The sequence below is a fragment of the Acanthochromis polyacanthus genome, chromosome 15 (genome assembly GCF_021347895.1).
Source record: "Acanthochromis polyacanthus isolate Apoly-LR-REF ecotype Palm Island chromosome 15, KAUST_Apoly_ChrSc, whole genome shotgun sequence".
Classification (NCBI taxonomy): Eukaryota; Metazoa; Chordata; class Actinopteri; family Pomacentridae; genus Acanthochromis; species Acanthochromis polyacanthus.
In genome coordinates this window covers 33814322-33831842 of record NC_067127.1, presented here as the reverse complement: position 1 = coordinate 33831842, position 17521 = coordinate 33814322, and the positions used below count along the sequence as shown (strand labels likewise).

The window sequence follows — 17521 nt, the reverse complement described above, 5'->3', positions numbered from 1 at the left end:
AGCTGCTTTGGTTTCCCAGCTTTTGTTTGTTATGTCCACTATGTGTTATCCTTTGTTGTTGTTTTTCTTTTATATATGTGTGTTTGTGTGTATTTGTATGTGTGTATGTATATATATATATATATGTGTGTGTGTGTATATATATATATATATTAGGGCTGGGAAAAATAGCGCGTTAACGAATTGCGTTATTTTTTTCATTTTAACGCACTAAAATTATTTAACGCATTAATTAAAAGCCACCACTAGTTGGCAATAGCGCGCCAGTGCGTAGTAAGCAGAGACGAAGAAGAGTCACTTCCGCTATGGCTAGGAGGCTAACATAAAAACAAACTTGAGCTAGCGATGGAAAAGAACAGAGAATCACTTCTAAATGGACAATTTAAGTTCAAAATATTGCCAGATGGAGCTTTGGACAAGACAAAGGTTACCTGTATTTACTGCAAAGGGGAATTTAATTACCACCGCAGTAATTCGTCATTGCTTTATCACCTAAAAGCAAAACATCCCGGCGTGTTGAAGTCAGACAGTGGATCACGGCAAACAACTTTGGAGCAGTACAGGACAAGAGGTGGGGTGAACTCTGAACAGACTAACAAAAGGATTACTGATGCAATTACCTGCTGGATAGCAACAAATTGCCGACCGGTGAACATAGTGGAAGACGCCGGATTATGTGAAGTTATTAAAGCTGCTACGGGAGACACGACATACAAGTTACCAGCTCGAAAAACCATTATGTCCCGGGTTGAGGAGTTGTATGACAACAAACGAACAGAAAAACTAGAGGCTTTGGGAAAAGTACCATATGTTTCCCTTACAGGAGATCACTGGACTTCTTTTGGTAACGATAATTATTTGGGAGTAACAGCTCACTTTATAGACAACGATTGGTGTCTCCAATCATTTGCACTGACTGTCAGCAAAACAACCGAGCGCCACTACGCAGAGGCGTGCGCACAGCACTTCGAAGATATTGCACAGGATTGGGGCATTGAAAACAAAGTGACCACTCTGGGAACTGACAGCGCTCGTAATATGGTTGCCGCGGTGAGGCAGCTGCCCTATGAGCATTTGCCGTGTACTGCACACGCGATACAACGGTCAATCTGTGTTTCACTATCTGATAGTGGCATCGACGCTGTCTTGGCCAAATGTCGAAAACTGGTTGGCCATTTTAAACACAGTCCTTCCAACACCCGAGAGCTTAACGCTCAGCAAGTTGCACACCATCAAAAAGAAGAGCCACTTATTCAAGACGTCCCAACAAGGTGGAACTCAACTTTAGCCATGATTCAAAGAGTTTTGCAAAACAGAGAACCAATAGGAGCAACACTGAGAGAGCAGCACAGTAAACTGTCCATGCTGACTGACCAAGAATGTGCCAAGCTTCAGCGGTTATCAGAGCTTCTTGAACCATGCAGGTGAGATTTTGTTTGCTTGTTTTTTATATAGTTTACTGTTTCCACATTTAAGTGTTTAAGTGTGTTAAGTGTACAAAAGCTCAAAAAAAAAACAAAAAACTAAACACTCATGATTCTGTTTCTTTTTACAGATATGTCACAGAAATACTGGGTGGGGAGCACTACATCTCCTGCTCAGTTGTGCTTCCTGCCTTTTGCCACCTCTTTCGTGTCATGGAGCCATCAGAGGATGATCCTGTCCATATTGTTAAGTGGAAAAAACTCTTTTCAGAAGACCTGGCAAAGAGAAAAGAAAATTCCAACCTCGCCTGGCTGAAGTTGGCAACAGCTCTGGATCCTAGATTTAAGGACCTAAAATGCCTGCCTAAAACTGAGAGAGGAGATGTGTGGAATTCCATAGCAGATCTACTAAAAGAGAAAGAAAAGCCCAAGGCCCCAAGTCCTGAAACAACAGATGTACCAGATGTACCTGCAAAGAAGGCAAAGGTCTTCCTACTATCATCATCAGATTCAGACGCCGATGAAGAGGAAGAGACCAACCTAAGTTTGATAAACCGGTACAGGTCAGAAACCAAACTTGAAATGGATGCCTGCCCTCTGCAGTGGTGGTTGAATAGAAAGGGCTCATATGGTAAACTAGCACTTCTTGCACGCAAGTATCTCTCTTCACCTGCCACCACTGTGCCCTGCGAAAGATTATTCTCCCTCTCAGGACATGTTGTTCAAAAGAAGAGGGCATCTCTATCTTCTGCTAATGTGGAGAGACTGGTGTGCCTTAGCAGTTGGCTCAAGGTGAAAGACAAGGGCAAAGGACAAGTTGGTTAAACTGACTGAATCAGTATTGGCCTAGAGTACCAGCTAACTGAAGATTTTCCTGAACAAATAGAAAGTACACATTTATGAACAAGTACAGAATACAGTTACAGTCACACAAATGATTTAATATTTTTCAGCTAAACATTTTTGACTTTTCAAGTTTAATTTTTTATTCCCTACAGCTGAAGATCAATGTTAGCATATTGTTCACATCGAGTAATAATAAGAATAAGCTATTTGTGGCAGCTTGACTGTTAAGGTCACTCTTCACTGTTTACATTAAGGAACTGTTCTTGAATGTTTTGAATCATTATTGCACTTTGAAAAGCTGATTTTTTAAGCTTTATATTTGAACACGTTCTTAAAAATGTTATAAATGCACTTTCAATGCAACATTTTGTGAGAATAAACGCTGTTATGGCATTTTTTTGTGTGGTCATTATACTTTATAATTACTATAATTTTTAATCGCGATTAAAGAAATTAATCGCGATTAATCGCAGTTAATTTTTAAAAAAAATGCAGTTAATTAGTTAATTTTTTTTAATCGATTCCCAGCCCTAATATATACACATCCATCCATTCTCTATACACCGCTTTATCCTCACTAGGGTCATGGGGGGTGCTGGAGTCTATCCCAGCTGACTCGGGTGAAGGCAGGGGACACCCTGGACAGGTCACCAGTCTGTCACAGGGCTACATATACAGACAAACAATCACACTCACATTCACACCTACGGACAGTTTAGAATAATCAGTTAACCTCAACATATTTTTGGACAGTGGGAGGAAGCCGGAGTACCCGGAGAAAACCCACACATGCTCAGGGAGAACATGCAAACTCCATGCAGAAAGATCCCAGGCCCACCCCAGGATTTGAACTGGGGATCTTCTTGCTGCAAGGCGAAAGTGCGCCACTGTGCAGGCCCCTCTAGAATGGATTTCTGAATGAATTAATGTCATCTTCATTGAAAAAAAACTGCTTTTCTTTCAAAATAAGGACATATCTAAGTGACACATTTTTTGAACAGTAGTGTGTGTTCTTGAACAACTAAACTGCATCTTAATTTTGAAAGTAAAGTCTTTTCTCACCAAAGCTAAGAGTGTGATGCTGTTGAAAAGGTTTCTAATCCAAATGTGTCAGGAGGGAAGGAGGCATGAGTCACCAACAGGACTTTCACCTGGGACTCTGGGGTTCGTGTCACATGTGGGACCATTGTTGCCTAACTGTGTTTCCGTGTGTTTATTTTTGGGTTTGACATGGTTAAGTTCAGGAACATATCATGGTGTGAGTTAAAACAGAACCCTTTTAATGCACACTTGAAGCTTCTCCTTCTTGAAACATGTTTGCAATAAATCACAAACAAACCAACAGTATTTATGTTTGCGTACAAAACATAAATGAGATTTCAGTCTAGTGTAATCAGAATGTAATTTTGTGGTTTGTTCAGGCCCATTTTTGTTTTAGTTGTGTTTGACTCCAGTCAAATCAAATTTCTGGCGTTTTTGTCAGATAAAAATTGAAAATGTGCATAGAAGTGAATGAAAACGTATTTGATGCAACAAGAAAATAAAAAATCCTAGTTATCTTGGTGCAGGTGGAACACACACATACGCTGTTTTGCGTTTATATTTTCACCTCTTACCAAATGTCAATTATCTTCCAATTTTGATACTGTTATTTAAAGTATTCTATGAGTGGAAAATACCAACAGGCACCAGTTTAGTGTAGAACAGATGTTGAACTGCTGTTGAACGTCATATTTCTTTATCTATTCATTCACCAGCACTAAACACCAAATCAGCGACAGGTTTGTGTACGTGAAATTGTCACATAGTTTCGCTGCCAGGAAATGTGCAGCTGAAGACACGTGTGGCTGACGATCCGAAGCTGGTCAAATATTAATGGAGGCCTGGACACCAATGACGCAATGAGGATGCAAAGACAGAATCCTCCCATACTGTCATATTAAGGTCACATAAACAAATCCCACCCTGTTAGATCTCCACACGTTTCACAGAGTCAGTTAAGGACACTTAACATCTCTGTTTACTATATTCCAATGTTTCAATATAAAATGATGTAAAGATACATTGAGGATAAATAAAAAGGTGGAATAGATTTGAAAGACAACAATAAGATGAACACAAAAAGCTTTCTGGATCCACTCTGTCAGTTTTAATCACACGTTGGAGTGTTAATGTCTATTGGATAAAATAAGGGAAAAAATGGGAAATTGGAGCATTTTTTGGGTTGAAGATTGTGCTAAAATACAATTAAACATACGTTAAAGTGAAATATTCCCCCTTCATTCATCTTAGTAGTGTTGGTCTAGTTTTCAGTGCTGTTATTTATGACAGGATTCAGCAAACTGAAGAAATTTATGGCAAAGCTGACAAAATCCAGCTTCTGTGACACTGAAAACCAAAGAAATTTAGCTGAAATCTAGCTTTGTGAAGATTTTATAATTTCCTCTCTCAAGATAATTGTATCAATCATCATCAAGGTGTTTAATTTCTTGGGAAAGACATTTCCAACAATCTGTGTTTAAAAACTAACAAGCGGGCTTAAAGCTTCCTGAATACAGTCGACATGTTGGAGTAGATGTCAACCAACAGCAGTCGAGTTTCAGTTAAAATGTTTGGCATATTTTACCCAAATTTTCAATTAATCTGCATGTTTTTTTTTTATCCAGTGCTGATAATGTGAATGTGAATATCAGGAGCTGGACACATGAAGAGTGCGTTAAAAACAGGTTTTGCAAACCCCACAGGATGTATGAAGCTCCTGAACCTGTTGGTCCCTATGTTGCTCAGACTACTTCCTGTCGGTTTGTTGGACTTGAGCTGTTGCAGCACTTTGTTATTTGCCCCAGATAATTAATGCACCAAGTATACTGATGCTAGCTAGCTGTGGAGCATGCACCAATCAGGCCCTAATGTTAAAACCATTGATTAATGAAGTGAAAAACATTGACTTTCTCATCACAGTGCAGTGTTCTGTTGGAAAATCTTTGCTCTGGGTGTTCATTCACATGTACTACCTACCTGAAAACCACTGTGAACTAACCAACAGCACTACCCAACACTGCAAGAACTGCTTACTTGAGGAACATGACAAAAAATCAGTCAAGAATCGGCAGAAACTGCTACCCCAATGGACCGAACCTTGCAGGAAAACTTGCTCTGCAACACCACAAAAACTGCTCAGGAAAGGCTCAGCGAATGCGACAAAGAGCCAGAGGTGTTCGATAAATCGAGAATCTATGGTTTTGCAAAAAAATATACAAAATATATTCCCTTTGCACCCCACAAGTCATGTCCTTTTCCACAGAGTAAGCAGATCCGTTCCATCCCCACAGTGTTGTGCATAGCATCCCCATCTTCCAAGCATGATATGATTTTCCTAACTGAAATTTTGAATGGATGGCTGGTTTTGTCCTTTGGGAATTAAGAGAAAGAAAGACCTGACTGGCTCTACAGGCAGCCATAAAAGGCACTGCAACTGGTCAATGTTCACACCTGTCCTACAGTTCTACCCTTGAATTGGTTCCACTGTCTCGACCAGCTGTATCCTCCTCTACTTTCTGCAGTGTTCTGCAAGGACCCCTACCCCACCTGGTAACCCTAGCAGGACAATGGGCCCTGCAACACCACAACAACTGCTCTTTGAGGAACTCGAGCAAGAGCTGAAGGTGATAATCCAACCTCCAAACTCCCTATATTATAATTCAGTTGAGAATCTACAAAAACCAATAAAACAATGCAACAACAATCGTTTAAATCAGGGGTCGGCAACCTTTAACACTCAAAGAGCCATTTCGACCCGTTTCCCACAGAAAAGAAGACACCGGGAGCCGCAAATCCTTTTGGCATTAAAAATGAAGACAACACTGCATATATCGCTTTTTTACCTCTATGCCCTTGTTAATCAGTCGTGATTAATTAATTACAAAGCCTCTAATTAGATGGATTCATTTTTTTAATTGTGTCCTTCCACTAATATTTATCTTACCATGTTAATGTCATTTTTGCTCCTGGACCTCATATGTTACGTAATGTTAGCTGGAAATCAATATTTTGCGAATGTCTATTTAACTTGTAAAATCTATTTATCTTAAGCTAATAACTTTTCTCCGGTAAGTCGCTGCCCTACTTTCCAAGACGACACTCCTCTGACTCTCTGACCTGCTGCCTGAATGCTGGACGTGACGTCGAGCCGTGTTCTTGCGAGTAACGTGCATTACCCGTTCAAAGAGTAGATACTGAGCAAGACAATTATCCCTAGTTTACCTTAGTACTCATGAGTACTTTTGACTCAAAGTCTTTCTTGGAGTGGAGCTTTAAGGCATGAAACGTGTGGGAATCAGAAGCTCCGTGTTGTCTCTCTGCATCAACTTTGCGCTCTCGTGCAAGTACCGGTCCCAGGGGAAAACCCAAGCAGCACATCCAGTGGAGTGACACGTCAAAATAAGAGCGGTAATTTCACAATAAAACTCTCTATATTAAAATGCATTGAAACGCACCTGAAAGGCAGAACAAGTTATTTTCCAAAGTTACAGGGAGCCACAACAGACGGCCAAAAGAACCGCATGTGGCTCCGGAGCCAGGAGTTGCTGACCCCTGGTTTAAATGTTCTGCTGGGAAACCCTACCCCACATACCAACCCTGGCAGGACACACCAGGAAAGGCTTGAGGAACACGACCAAGAGCTTCAGGTGTTGATGTTATGTCTAGGCATCATTCACAACCCTAAAGGATTCACTGCCAGCGACACCAACAGATCCGGGCTGTTTTGGAAACAGAAAGACACCCTTAACCCTTTAAGTGCCAAAGTCACAATATTGCGACAAGCAACATTGCTGAACATAACAAGCCATAGCTTCAAATATACTGCCTCATGTAGTTACTACTTTATACCAGGAGATGGCAGACATCTGGAACTTCAATCTGAGCATAATTTGTGGGCGTGTTTTCATTCAAAGTTTAGGAATTTATAGAGTTTGAAAACCAAGGAGACGAGACTCGTAGTCGGAGCGTAACAAAGCGCAAGACGGCGCATTTTAGAGCGAGAAAACTCACCATACCGAGAGGTCTGGACAACGCTGACAAAGTACTTTGTCAAGTAATGGCTTACTCAGATTCTAAAGAGGAATATTCACCCTCTGATGAAGACGTTCAGTCGTCCAGTGAAACACAAAATGATGCTGCGTCTGTGCGTAACGGCAGCGGGTCGTTGCACCATGACAGTCCACAAGCAGCCACATACTGGAACTGATGGTTTGCTTCACGGGGTCCGGGGTGGCAGGAGGGGACGTGGTGGGTGCAGCTGGAGTGGTCAAAACACCGCTAAAGGTGAGGGGGATAGCAGGGATGCAAAAAAGCGCTAAAATAGCAGCAGACACGGGAGAAAATGCACCGATAATACTGGTGGAGGCCGCAGTGGCGTTCACAGCCCTGTCGTAAATGACGATGATGATGGCTGGGTTTGCTTGACAGATGAGGAAGAGTTTCACAAGTGGATCAGACATTTTGATGAGCCTGTTGGGTATCGTGGAGACAGGGATCTGACCAATTCTGAGACAAACAATGCCATCTTGATCGATAAACATCAATAAAGTTATGTAATCCGTATGTCCGCTGCCTGGTGACGTCATAATATGCAAATTAGATGAGTGAATTTACTCCCATCACAAACTTTGGGTCATACTGATGATTTTTCTCGTTTACAGTTTGCCTTTATCTCTAACCATTTTCAAGTTACAACCTTTTGAAAAAATTGTATCAAAACTGAATATTTTATTGAAAAAACTCTGGTGCCAAAAGGGTTAATCTTTAAAGGGTGTTTTTAATGTTGTGACATATTGGTGCAATAATCATACGTGTAGAAGTGAGACAGCTCAAACACTGACTCAGAATCCAACAATTCATTCTGTAATTTCCCCTCCAGACTCACCCTTCCTTTTCATCATATTGATTTAATTTTCACTGAGTCAGAAAGCTTGTTGAGATACTTTATCTCCAGAGAAATCGACATTACCATACAATGATCTGTCACTTGTTGTCATTAAGTGATAATCAAACAGAGACACCTGAGGGATGAGTTTATCTAGTTATTTATATCAAGTCACAGTTTTAGTACGGAAATGTTCCCTGGGGATGTTTAAAAGACAAGAGGGTAGAAATAAACATGATCTTTCTCTATTGTTGTAGTCCATGCCATTAACAAGTGTAAATTACTGGAGTCAGTTATTGTCCCAGCTGTAGAATAAAAGAGAAATGAACGACAGACTGGGCCAAGTGTACAGCATAATAAATCTGAGGCCTTAATATGCTCTTGGACTAAACAATATCTATCTATCTATCTATCCATCCATCCATCTATCCATCCATCCATCCATCCATCCATCCATCTACAGCCATGGCCATAAGTTTGGACACAAGTACCGTGACGCTTGTGAATCTTAGAAAATACCACAAAATTGTCACTTACAATACAGTACACAACTCCTGAGAACTATATTAAGTTTCATATTTAAAAAAAACATCAAAAGAGTTTGGTGTCATTTTGTTATTCTTACCAAATTCAGTTGTGAAAGTACTGCATTTTGTTGTTATTTTCTTCTAATATTATGTTTTGGGAACAAAGTTGTTCCAATTGTTGGAATTTATTGATAATATTATATCCCTTGTTGATTTGTTGACTAATTAAACTGGTGCTGTCAAAAAATATTAGTTATGTTCTGTAATAGACATCAAAACAGACATAGTAAGTCATGCTGTGTCCAAACTTATGGCCATGGCTGTATCAATTAAATTTGTCATTTATTCTGATTATCAGCCTCACAATATAAAAGCGTCATGGGTTTAAGAAATATACATTAAAGCCTCTAAATCAACATAATAATACATCCATCCATCCATTCTCTATACACCGCTTTATCCTCACTAGGGTCGCGGGGGGTGCTGGAGTCTATCCCAGCTGACTCGGGTGAAGGCAGGGGACACCCTGGACAGGTCACCAGTCTGTCACAGGGCTACATATACAGACACACAATCACACTCACATTCACAACTACGGGCAATTTAGAGTAATCAATTAACCTCAGCATGTTTTTGGACTGTGGGAGGAAGCCGGAGTACCCGGAGAAAACCCACGCCTGCACAGGGAGAACATGCAAACTCCATGCAGAAAGATCCCAGGCCCACCCCGGGATTTGAATTAAAGTTGACCTACACTACAGTTCAAAAGTTTGGGGTCACTCAGGCAATTTCATGTTAACCATGAAAACTCACACTTTTATCCATGTGCTAACATAACTGCACAAAGGTTTTCTAATCATCAATGAGCCTTTCAACACCATTAGTTAACACAATGTAGCATTAGAACACAGGAGTGATGGTTGCTGGAAATGTTCCTCTGTACCCCTATGGAGATATTCCATTAGAAATATCCAGCCATTTGCTGCTAGAATAGTCATTTACCATATTAATAATATCTGGACTGGATTTATCATTCATTAAATGTTATCTTCATTAAAGAAAACTGTTTTTCCTTCAAAAATAAGAACATTTCTAGGTGATCCCAAACCTTTGGACAGTAGTGTATATAAACAGTCTGACACTGAGTAACGTGGAGGCCCAACAAGTGTCAGCAGAGACAGAACGTGGACGCCATAAAAACACCACATCAAACTGTCTGAAAGAACTCACAGATCACACGTGAACAGATAAGCACCCAGTTGGGACAGGTGGGGTGATTGTGTGTGTTTACTGATCTTCACCTATTGATCTGTCAGAGGGGGTCTCACCGGCAGGTCACAAGGACTCCTTTCATAGTTATAGTAAAAAGTGAGGTTGAGTAACAGGGGCCCCTTTTTACAGCACATTTGAACATTACAGTACAAACAATTAAATTACATTCAGTTATTGAACAGAAGAAAATATCTTCAAATCTTAGAGTGATTTGGACAGATAGCATGAACGGTATGAAGCCGAGATCTTTATGTTGATATTTGTCAGCCTTAAAATCATTTCAACAATCAGACGTAAACAAACAACCACACCAGGCTTTAAAATAGTCTTCACTGTTTATCTTCATGGTGTCTGTAAAACTGTGTCATTATCACTGCTGTTTGACCCAGACTGAGTTTGACAGCGATAACTTGCCTGCACGTGTACGAACACCCCCACATGCTTTAATGAACATGTGAACACACACCAGACGTCTTACAAGACCACAGACGCATGACTGAACAGACTAGAATCAAAATAATAATTAATCGGAGGTGGAAATATTTTTCCGACTGCGTTTCTCAACATTCACAGGCGTGATTTTATTGCGAGTGACAGAGAGGACAAGGCTCTGATTGTTTCTACGGTCCACTTGCCATGTGGACGTTAATCACATTTGCTGCTCTGTTATCAGCTTCCAAACTTGGATTTTAAAAGTTCAAAGCTATTTTTGTGAAACAAAACAACCTAATTTTACAAGATATTTAGACCGATTATTTATTGTATCTGGGTCATTCCAGAACTGGAGGACATTTTATATCTCACCCATCAAATTCTAAATACTTCATGTACAAAATACTAAAACTTGCAGTTGTTGTGTAAATGTTCTTTTCCTGAGACCAAATCTAAAACATATGAGAGAAGAATGTTTAAAAATATATTTTTTAAAATAACAAATAAGTCTGGAATTCCCCCTAAAATGTCATTTTCTCACTCCCCACTGATGACCAAACTGAATCTCAAATAAAACAGTTAAAATGAAAATTTCCCCCTTTTTTCCGACATTTTTAGGCATTATGTTGTTCATTGATGTCTCTTGTAATTGTGGGGAAATGTTTTTAATCAACATAATATTTTGAACAATAATTATTATGTATGGAACGTGTGTCCCACAACATGTTAACATAACCTGTTGATGACATTTTTGTCATTTTGTGGGGCGGCATGGCTCAGTGGGTAGAGTGGCCGTCTTGCAACCGAAGGGTTGCCGGTTTGATCCTCGCCCCGTCGTGTTCGAGGTGTCCCTGAGCAAGACACCTAACCCCGAATTGCTCCTGATGGGGTCGTGGTTAGAGCCTTGCATGGCAGCTTCCGCCATCAGTGTGTGAATGGATGAATGTGATGTATCATGTAAAGCGCTTTGGGTACCTTGCAGGTATAGTAAAGCGCTATATAAATACAGACCATTTACCATTTTGTGACTTTTTTTTGTCGTTTACACCATCAAACAGTTTACCTAAAGAATGGGCAGAGCAAAGCTGTGTTCTCTCTTCTATTTTTCATGTTTTCATCACATTGTCAGCCTTGATTGAATGTCTCTCTCTACCTCACAGTATTAAGACAAATTCTTTTTGTTTTTTTCTTTATGTTTTCCATCAGTCAGTTTGTCCTCTTGGTCAGCAGTAACAGCTAGCTAAATATCTAGCTTCTACTGCTGAGAAAAAGATCACATTAGCATGGATTAGAGTAGGGTTAGCAACAACACAGAAAACATGGAATAAAAATGCTACCATTGATGTGGAAGCTGAGCCAATCAAGCCTTTGATAGTTTACTACCTATTATTGATGAATATGAGCAGAAAATTGGAAAAGAGAAGCTTTATTTTTCAAACATTTTAAAGCGTGGATGTCCTCCAATTCTGGAATAAGCCTTAACCAAAGAGGTGAATCCAGCCAGAAACTAAAAAAGAGCAATTTCAGTTGAAATGATGCCAAAGTAGTGATGCTTTTGAAACTAAAGTCATGAGTAGTTTTACTTTATCAATAATCTGGTCTTACTGTGTGTAAGTGGACATTTATGATGCTTTAATGAGAATGTTGCAGCAAGTTATGGATGTTGCATAACAGATTCACACTGTAAAGAAGATCCCACAAATTAAAAACAACAAGAATAGCAACAAAAGAAAATCTGACAGAGGGTTCATACTGTAATGTTAAAAAATAAATAAAACTGGTGAAAATAAGGGTAAATATATGTAGAATGATATTTTTTCTGTTAAGTTTAATACAGTAGAACAGAAGAATTTATGATTTCACAATGTGAATAAAAGGAATAACTATAGAAAATTCAAATAATTTAATTTATTTCATTTACTATTTTTTCTAATTATTAAAAAATTACTGGAAACTATCTGTAATTTTTTTAAAAAGGAACTCTGTCAAAACTTTTTAAAAAATATTTACATTTTTTTAAATCCTTAATGTATATTTTTTTTCTTTCAAATAAAGGTAAATAAATAATAAAATATTCAATTTTGCTACTTTAAACACAGTAAAGAGCATAATTTTAAGGTTGGTCAAGCATCAGAGATGAATGAACTACCATTGTTAAAAATACAGACTTTGGATGCGGACATTATTTACAGTATGGCCTGAATTTTTATTTAATTTATTATTATTTTTAATCACTTCCCTTGCAAATTAAAAAAAAATCTGTGACTTTTGCTGGTTATTATCTGCAATTTAACAAAACAAGGACATCTGTTAAAAAAAACACAGCAAAAAGAGTAAATTTATCAACAGTTACAGTTGCAAACTGTTTATTTTGTACAGTGCATGAGACAACAAGGTCTCTATCCATATCTGAAAGACTAATAGTAGAAATTTGTCCACCAGCAGAGATACATTTAGAATTTTATGGCTGATTTTTAAAGGCTCTCGTGTTTTCTCTGGAGGAACACGTCTGTCTTCGCACAAATGTTCAGTTCTGCAGCGAGCAGGAGGAGTTTAGCTGTGGTTAACCAGGATGAAAATAGTTTGTGTTCAGTGCCTGTTGGTTTGCTGAGGCATAAAGAGCTGCTCACTGTCACATCAGGTCTGTTTCTGAGCTGGAGGATGAACATAAGGGCTGCTCAGACATGAAGACACATGTTCACATGTCGGGTAGCACATGCTCCAGAAATACACTCACCCACGTTAAGAAAATACTATACTTAGCACAGAGACATGAGTTGACATTTAGTGGACATGTAAAGGGAGAAAGTAACACAGGAAGAAGTCATGAATACACAAAAAGGAGATGATCAACCCTCTGAACTCTAAGCCGGCTGATTTGTTGCTTGTGTGACATTTTTACTCGCTGCAAGGTCATTTTTTACTCTAATGTAAAAGCCTACACCTTCATGGAAACAGCACAACCATGACGAGACACAGAGAGAATGCAAAAATGTCTTATGTGAAGTATGCCAAAGCTGTGATGCCTTAAATCATGAAAAAAGAATATAAAGTTAAAGCTCCATCGACAGAAATTGAAAAACAGGAATCAACATGCACAACTTTTTGTGAATACCACACAATCAGCACTGTGTTAGTATTGCTTTTTGTCATTCCAAACAAATAATCACCCACACAGTTTGGTTAAAAATGTTTATTTAGCTTCTTTACAATGTGCTGGTGTTATCAATTTGAGGGCATACATTTGGTTGCATATAGTCATACGTTCACCAAATTAACTTAAATGATTCATTCATTGTACCTTTGTTTCTGCTGCTCCGCATGCTGCCAGTCAGAGACGCTTTGCCCGCCTAGCCAATCAGAGGTGTTTATTCCATCTGAGGTTTACCGACTTCCGGGTGTGGAATTTCACGATGGAGAGAGTGGAGGCTTTGATTTCAATATACTAAGAGAAATGGATAAGTCATTGGGAAATGCACATTATAGAGATTAGAGCAGACCAGCCGTCCAAAATAAGAACTGCCTACACTCTCTCCATCGTGAAATTCCACACCCGGAAGTCGGTAAACCTCGGATGGAATAAACACCTCTGATTGGCTGGGCGGGCAAAGCGTCTCTCTGACTGGCCGAAAAGCCTGTCAATCTCAGAGCATAGAATTTATACACAGATTGGATCGTTTTGTAGTTTTGCACCAAATATCTCAGCGGGACCGGAAGTACGATTTCTGATTTGCACCTGTAGATTTCGGATTTGCACCTGTAGAAAACAGAGAATGTGTGACTCGTGGGGAGGATTCGAGTAGCAATTGTAAGTAAGTAGCAATTTGTGTTTGTGTGCTAGAGGACACAGCTATTTTGGTGGTAAATTATTTCACATACTTATTGCACAATTTCACATTCAGATTTGCACATATTCAAATTCTCACTTCAACTTCACTTCGTACAATACAGGTGCACAAGTATGTTTTGCACTTAGTGTGCTGCAACAATAGGTGCAAAATGTGAGCGTGTCAGTGTTGAAATATGTGACTTGTAGAGAAGGATTTGTGCACCTGTAAATATGATTTGTGCACCTGTAAATGTGATTTGTGCACCTGTAAATATGATTTTGTGAATGTGTATTTTTGTGTTGTATTTGTGGGAAGAAAAAAAAATCGACACATACAAGAAATTATTTTACAAGTACACAACTCATAGAGTGTGGGAAATCAGATTTGCTGATACACATACAAATTCAATGTACACAACTACAAATTCGATGTTACAGGTGCTCAAACATTTTGCATCTGAAATACCTCCATACAAACTTCTCATTGCCTGAAAAGGAATGATGCAGAACATTTGTCCACACACTCATGGCATCTATTTCTCATGGTCCCAGACTTTTAAAGGTCTGTAAGACTACCCTACGTATTAGTTGAAAGATGATGCTAAGCCCAGAGCATTGACATGTGGCACCAAGAGGCCCCGACACAGCATTAGTATGCAAGGCCAGGCTCGTGATACTAGACCTGCTGGGATGTGGTTCCTTTGTAGATGCCCAGTGAAAGCCTCATAGCTGAGTTCTGAGCAAGCTTTTAACGTTGTTCCTGTCTGGTGCCTGGTGCAGGAATTCAAGTCTGAGATGGATGACCACTGAACAGCTGTGTTGACCTGCTCTTTCAAAGGTCAGGTTAGAATGAAATATGGCCGCTAATGACGTCAGCTGGTGTTTGAGCTCTTCGGTTGCGTAATATGGAGTTGCAGGTTGTTTAATACATGCACTCCTTGACTTCAGTTAAACATTTCTGCAGGGAAATATAGTTATTATGGTCATTAGAGGTGATGGGTACATACAAGGGTTGATCAAATAGTTCTGAGATTGTGCCTAAATTGACCGCCAACCCCATCACAGTAGACTCATTGTGCAGTAACAGACCACTCCCAATGCTCCTGCAAAATACTTGTAACGCTCAGTGGAAGTCACCCTATGTAAACATGTCAAGCACCATTTGTAATTATCATTCAATCTCCCAAACTGGTTAACACAGGGTAAACCTCCAACCTGAAATTCATCTTGGGGAAGCAGAAATATGTCACAGGGAACTAAAACTGGCAAGTACTGCAGGTGAAGAATTATAATTTGCTGTTGTAATTAGAGAAACCTCCACATAATCACCATCATGTATGTTAGCTAGTGTTAGCATGGATGTTTAGTAGTGTATTTTTGATATTGCAGAATGACAGCATGTATATTAGCTGGTGATAGTATGTTAGCTAGTGTTAGCATATATGTTAGCTACAAATATTCCCAGATGGTAGTTTTAGGCTACCTTCTAATGGAAAAATTTAAAAGCGGGTTACAAGTAGTAGATGAGAACACAAACACTGCCAACCTTAGAGCTTGCTTCTTTGTAGAAAAACTGCCTAAAAATGCTGCTGACAAAAAAGATTTTTGTTGTTTCAATTTCTAAAGATGCTAAAATGCTGATTCTGATGTGTATGTATAAAACAGTTTGGAACATAAAGCAACAGGGAACATACCAGAAATAAAAAGCACTCAGTGAACTCAGTGACACAAAGCAAAAGCACCAGTGTACACAAACACAGTCAAGTTTCTGTGGTGCTCAGGTGAAACAACAAAGACCATCTTGTTTTCCCTCCCACCACTTTTAGTTTGGTCACAGAACCTGCATGAGTGTTTCTTTGTTCTGGGTATGGCAGTCATGGGCTTAACTAACACCAGGACTTTTAAGAATGCCGGGAACTTGTATCTGATTTAGGAAAATGCTTCAGGTTATAAATCTCCTGCTTTAAAGTCATACATTTTCACGTCATGCACAGCAGAAACGCAGAGTGAAACAGAGGCGACGTTCATGGCACCGAATATGGTTGCAAAGTGCTGTTTTAGCTCTGCAGGACTAAATGGGATTAAAGCAGGACTAAAGACCAGATTCTGAAGTGGCGGTGAGAACAAGCCTGGTGTCAGAGTTTAACTGTGCAGGGAGTCTCAGACTGAGAACTTTCCTGGCTCACTGTTTGTGCATCACACGTGTTTGTGCATCTGGTTTGTGGGGAAACTTCATTGGTTTTGGCTTTTATGAGCACCAAGGGAAGCCTAACTTCTGTGCTAATACAATGATGCATTTACAGCAAACAGAAGCTAATGAAAACTGTGTCGTGTCGTCTTTTTGGCCTTCTAGCCTCTCCTCTTTGTGCTGCAGATGAAAGCAGAGCTGAAGATCACTGCCCAGGAGCAAAGAGCACTTCAGAGAGCTTCCTTATAAAAGCCCGCTTATATAATGCACTAAGAAGTATGTGTAATGGCATCTTGTGTTTAATAAACCTCTGTGTTCCGAAGTCCTGACGTCAGCCGCACTTTATTAAATGGAATAAACAGAGAGAGGCTCCCTGGGAGACATTCAGTCTGAGTCTGGTTCTGCAAAAACAGAAGCTCTCAAAGTCTTTAAACTCGTTCAAGAAAAGCATAATTCTGCACCACAGATTCATAAATCATCCCCAGTCAGGTGGTGATTCTGTGTTATATATCGGAACTACTGAGATGTTGTCCACAAGCTGATAATGTGATTTCCTTCAGTGTCGTCACAACTCTTTAAACCCTGTTTGGACATAAACTGGATTTATTGAGTCATCAGCTGCAGCAGCTGCAAACTTTCCACATTAAGTTCCAACATTGTGTTGTTGTCACATGTTGTTGTTTCAGCTCATTCTTAACCATGTGGTGACAGCTTCACTGTGTAAATACTGAACTTTAAATACTGATAGGTCAGCAGAGTGATTCTGCTGTTCTCACGCAGAGACCATCAGCTCCTGCACGATCAGTGTTCGGCTCAAATGTAGGTCGACTCTGATGTTCGTCAACACAAACCGAGTGTTTTCAGAAGAAACTTCTTCAGGATCTTTGTATGTTGACTATTTAGGATGACAATGTTTGACAACCATTTTCCTGAATGTTATCTGAGTTTATTGAAACCCTAACATGACTAAATATTAGTGGTGGAAAGTAACCAAGTACATTTACTCCACAACTGTGCAATTTTGAGGTATTTGTACTTTAGGGCTTCCATTTTATGTTACATTACAGCAAGTCTACT

The 17521-nt window shown here is 39.5% G+C and overlaps 1 protein-coding gene across 1 annotated transcript; it reads left to right on the top strand.

Annotated features, from left to right (window-relative positions):
* Positions 1-256: 256 nt before the first annotated feature.
* Positions 257-2663, top strand: LOC127537521 (E3 SUMO-protein ligase ZBED1-like). The gene is made up of 2 exons (XM_051959949.1): positions 257-1424; positions 1556-2663. The coding sequence occupies exons 1-2, from the start codon at positions 346-348 to the stop codon at positions 2247-2249; spliced, it is 1773 nt and encodes a 590-aa protein (XP_051815909.1). The 5' UTR covers positions 257-345; the 3' UTR covers positions 2250-2663.
* The last annotated feature ends 14858 nt before the right edge of the window (positions 2664-17521 follow it).

Excerpts from the sequence above, each read along its gene's own strand:
- LOC127537521 (XM_051959949.1), top strand. The coding sequence starts at position 346 with ATGGAAAAGAACAGAGAATCACTTCTAAATGGACAATTTAAGTTCAAA. Across the intron at positions 1,425-1,555 it reads GAGCTTCTTGAACCATGCAG|ATATGTCACAGAAATACTGG; the intron begins GTGAGATTTTGT and ends TTCTTTTTACAG.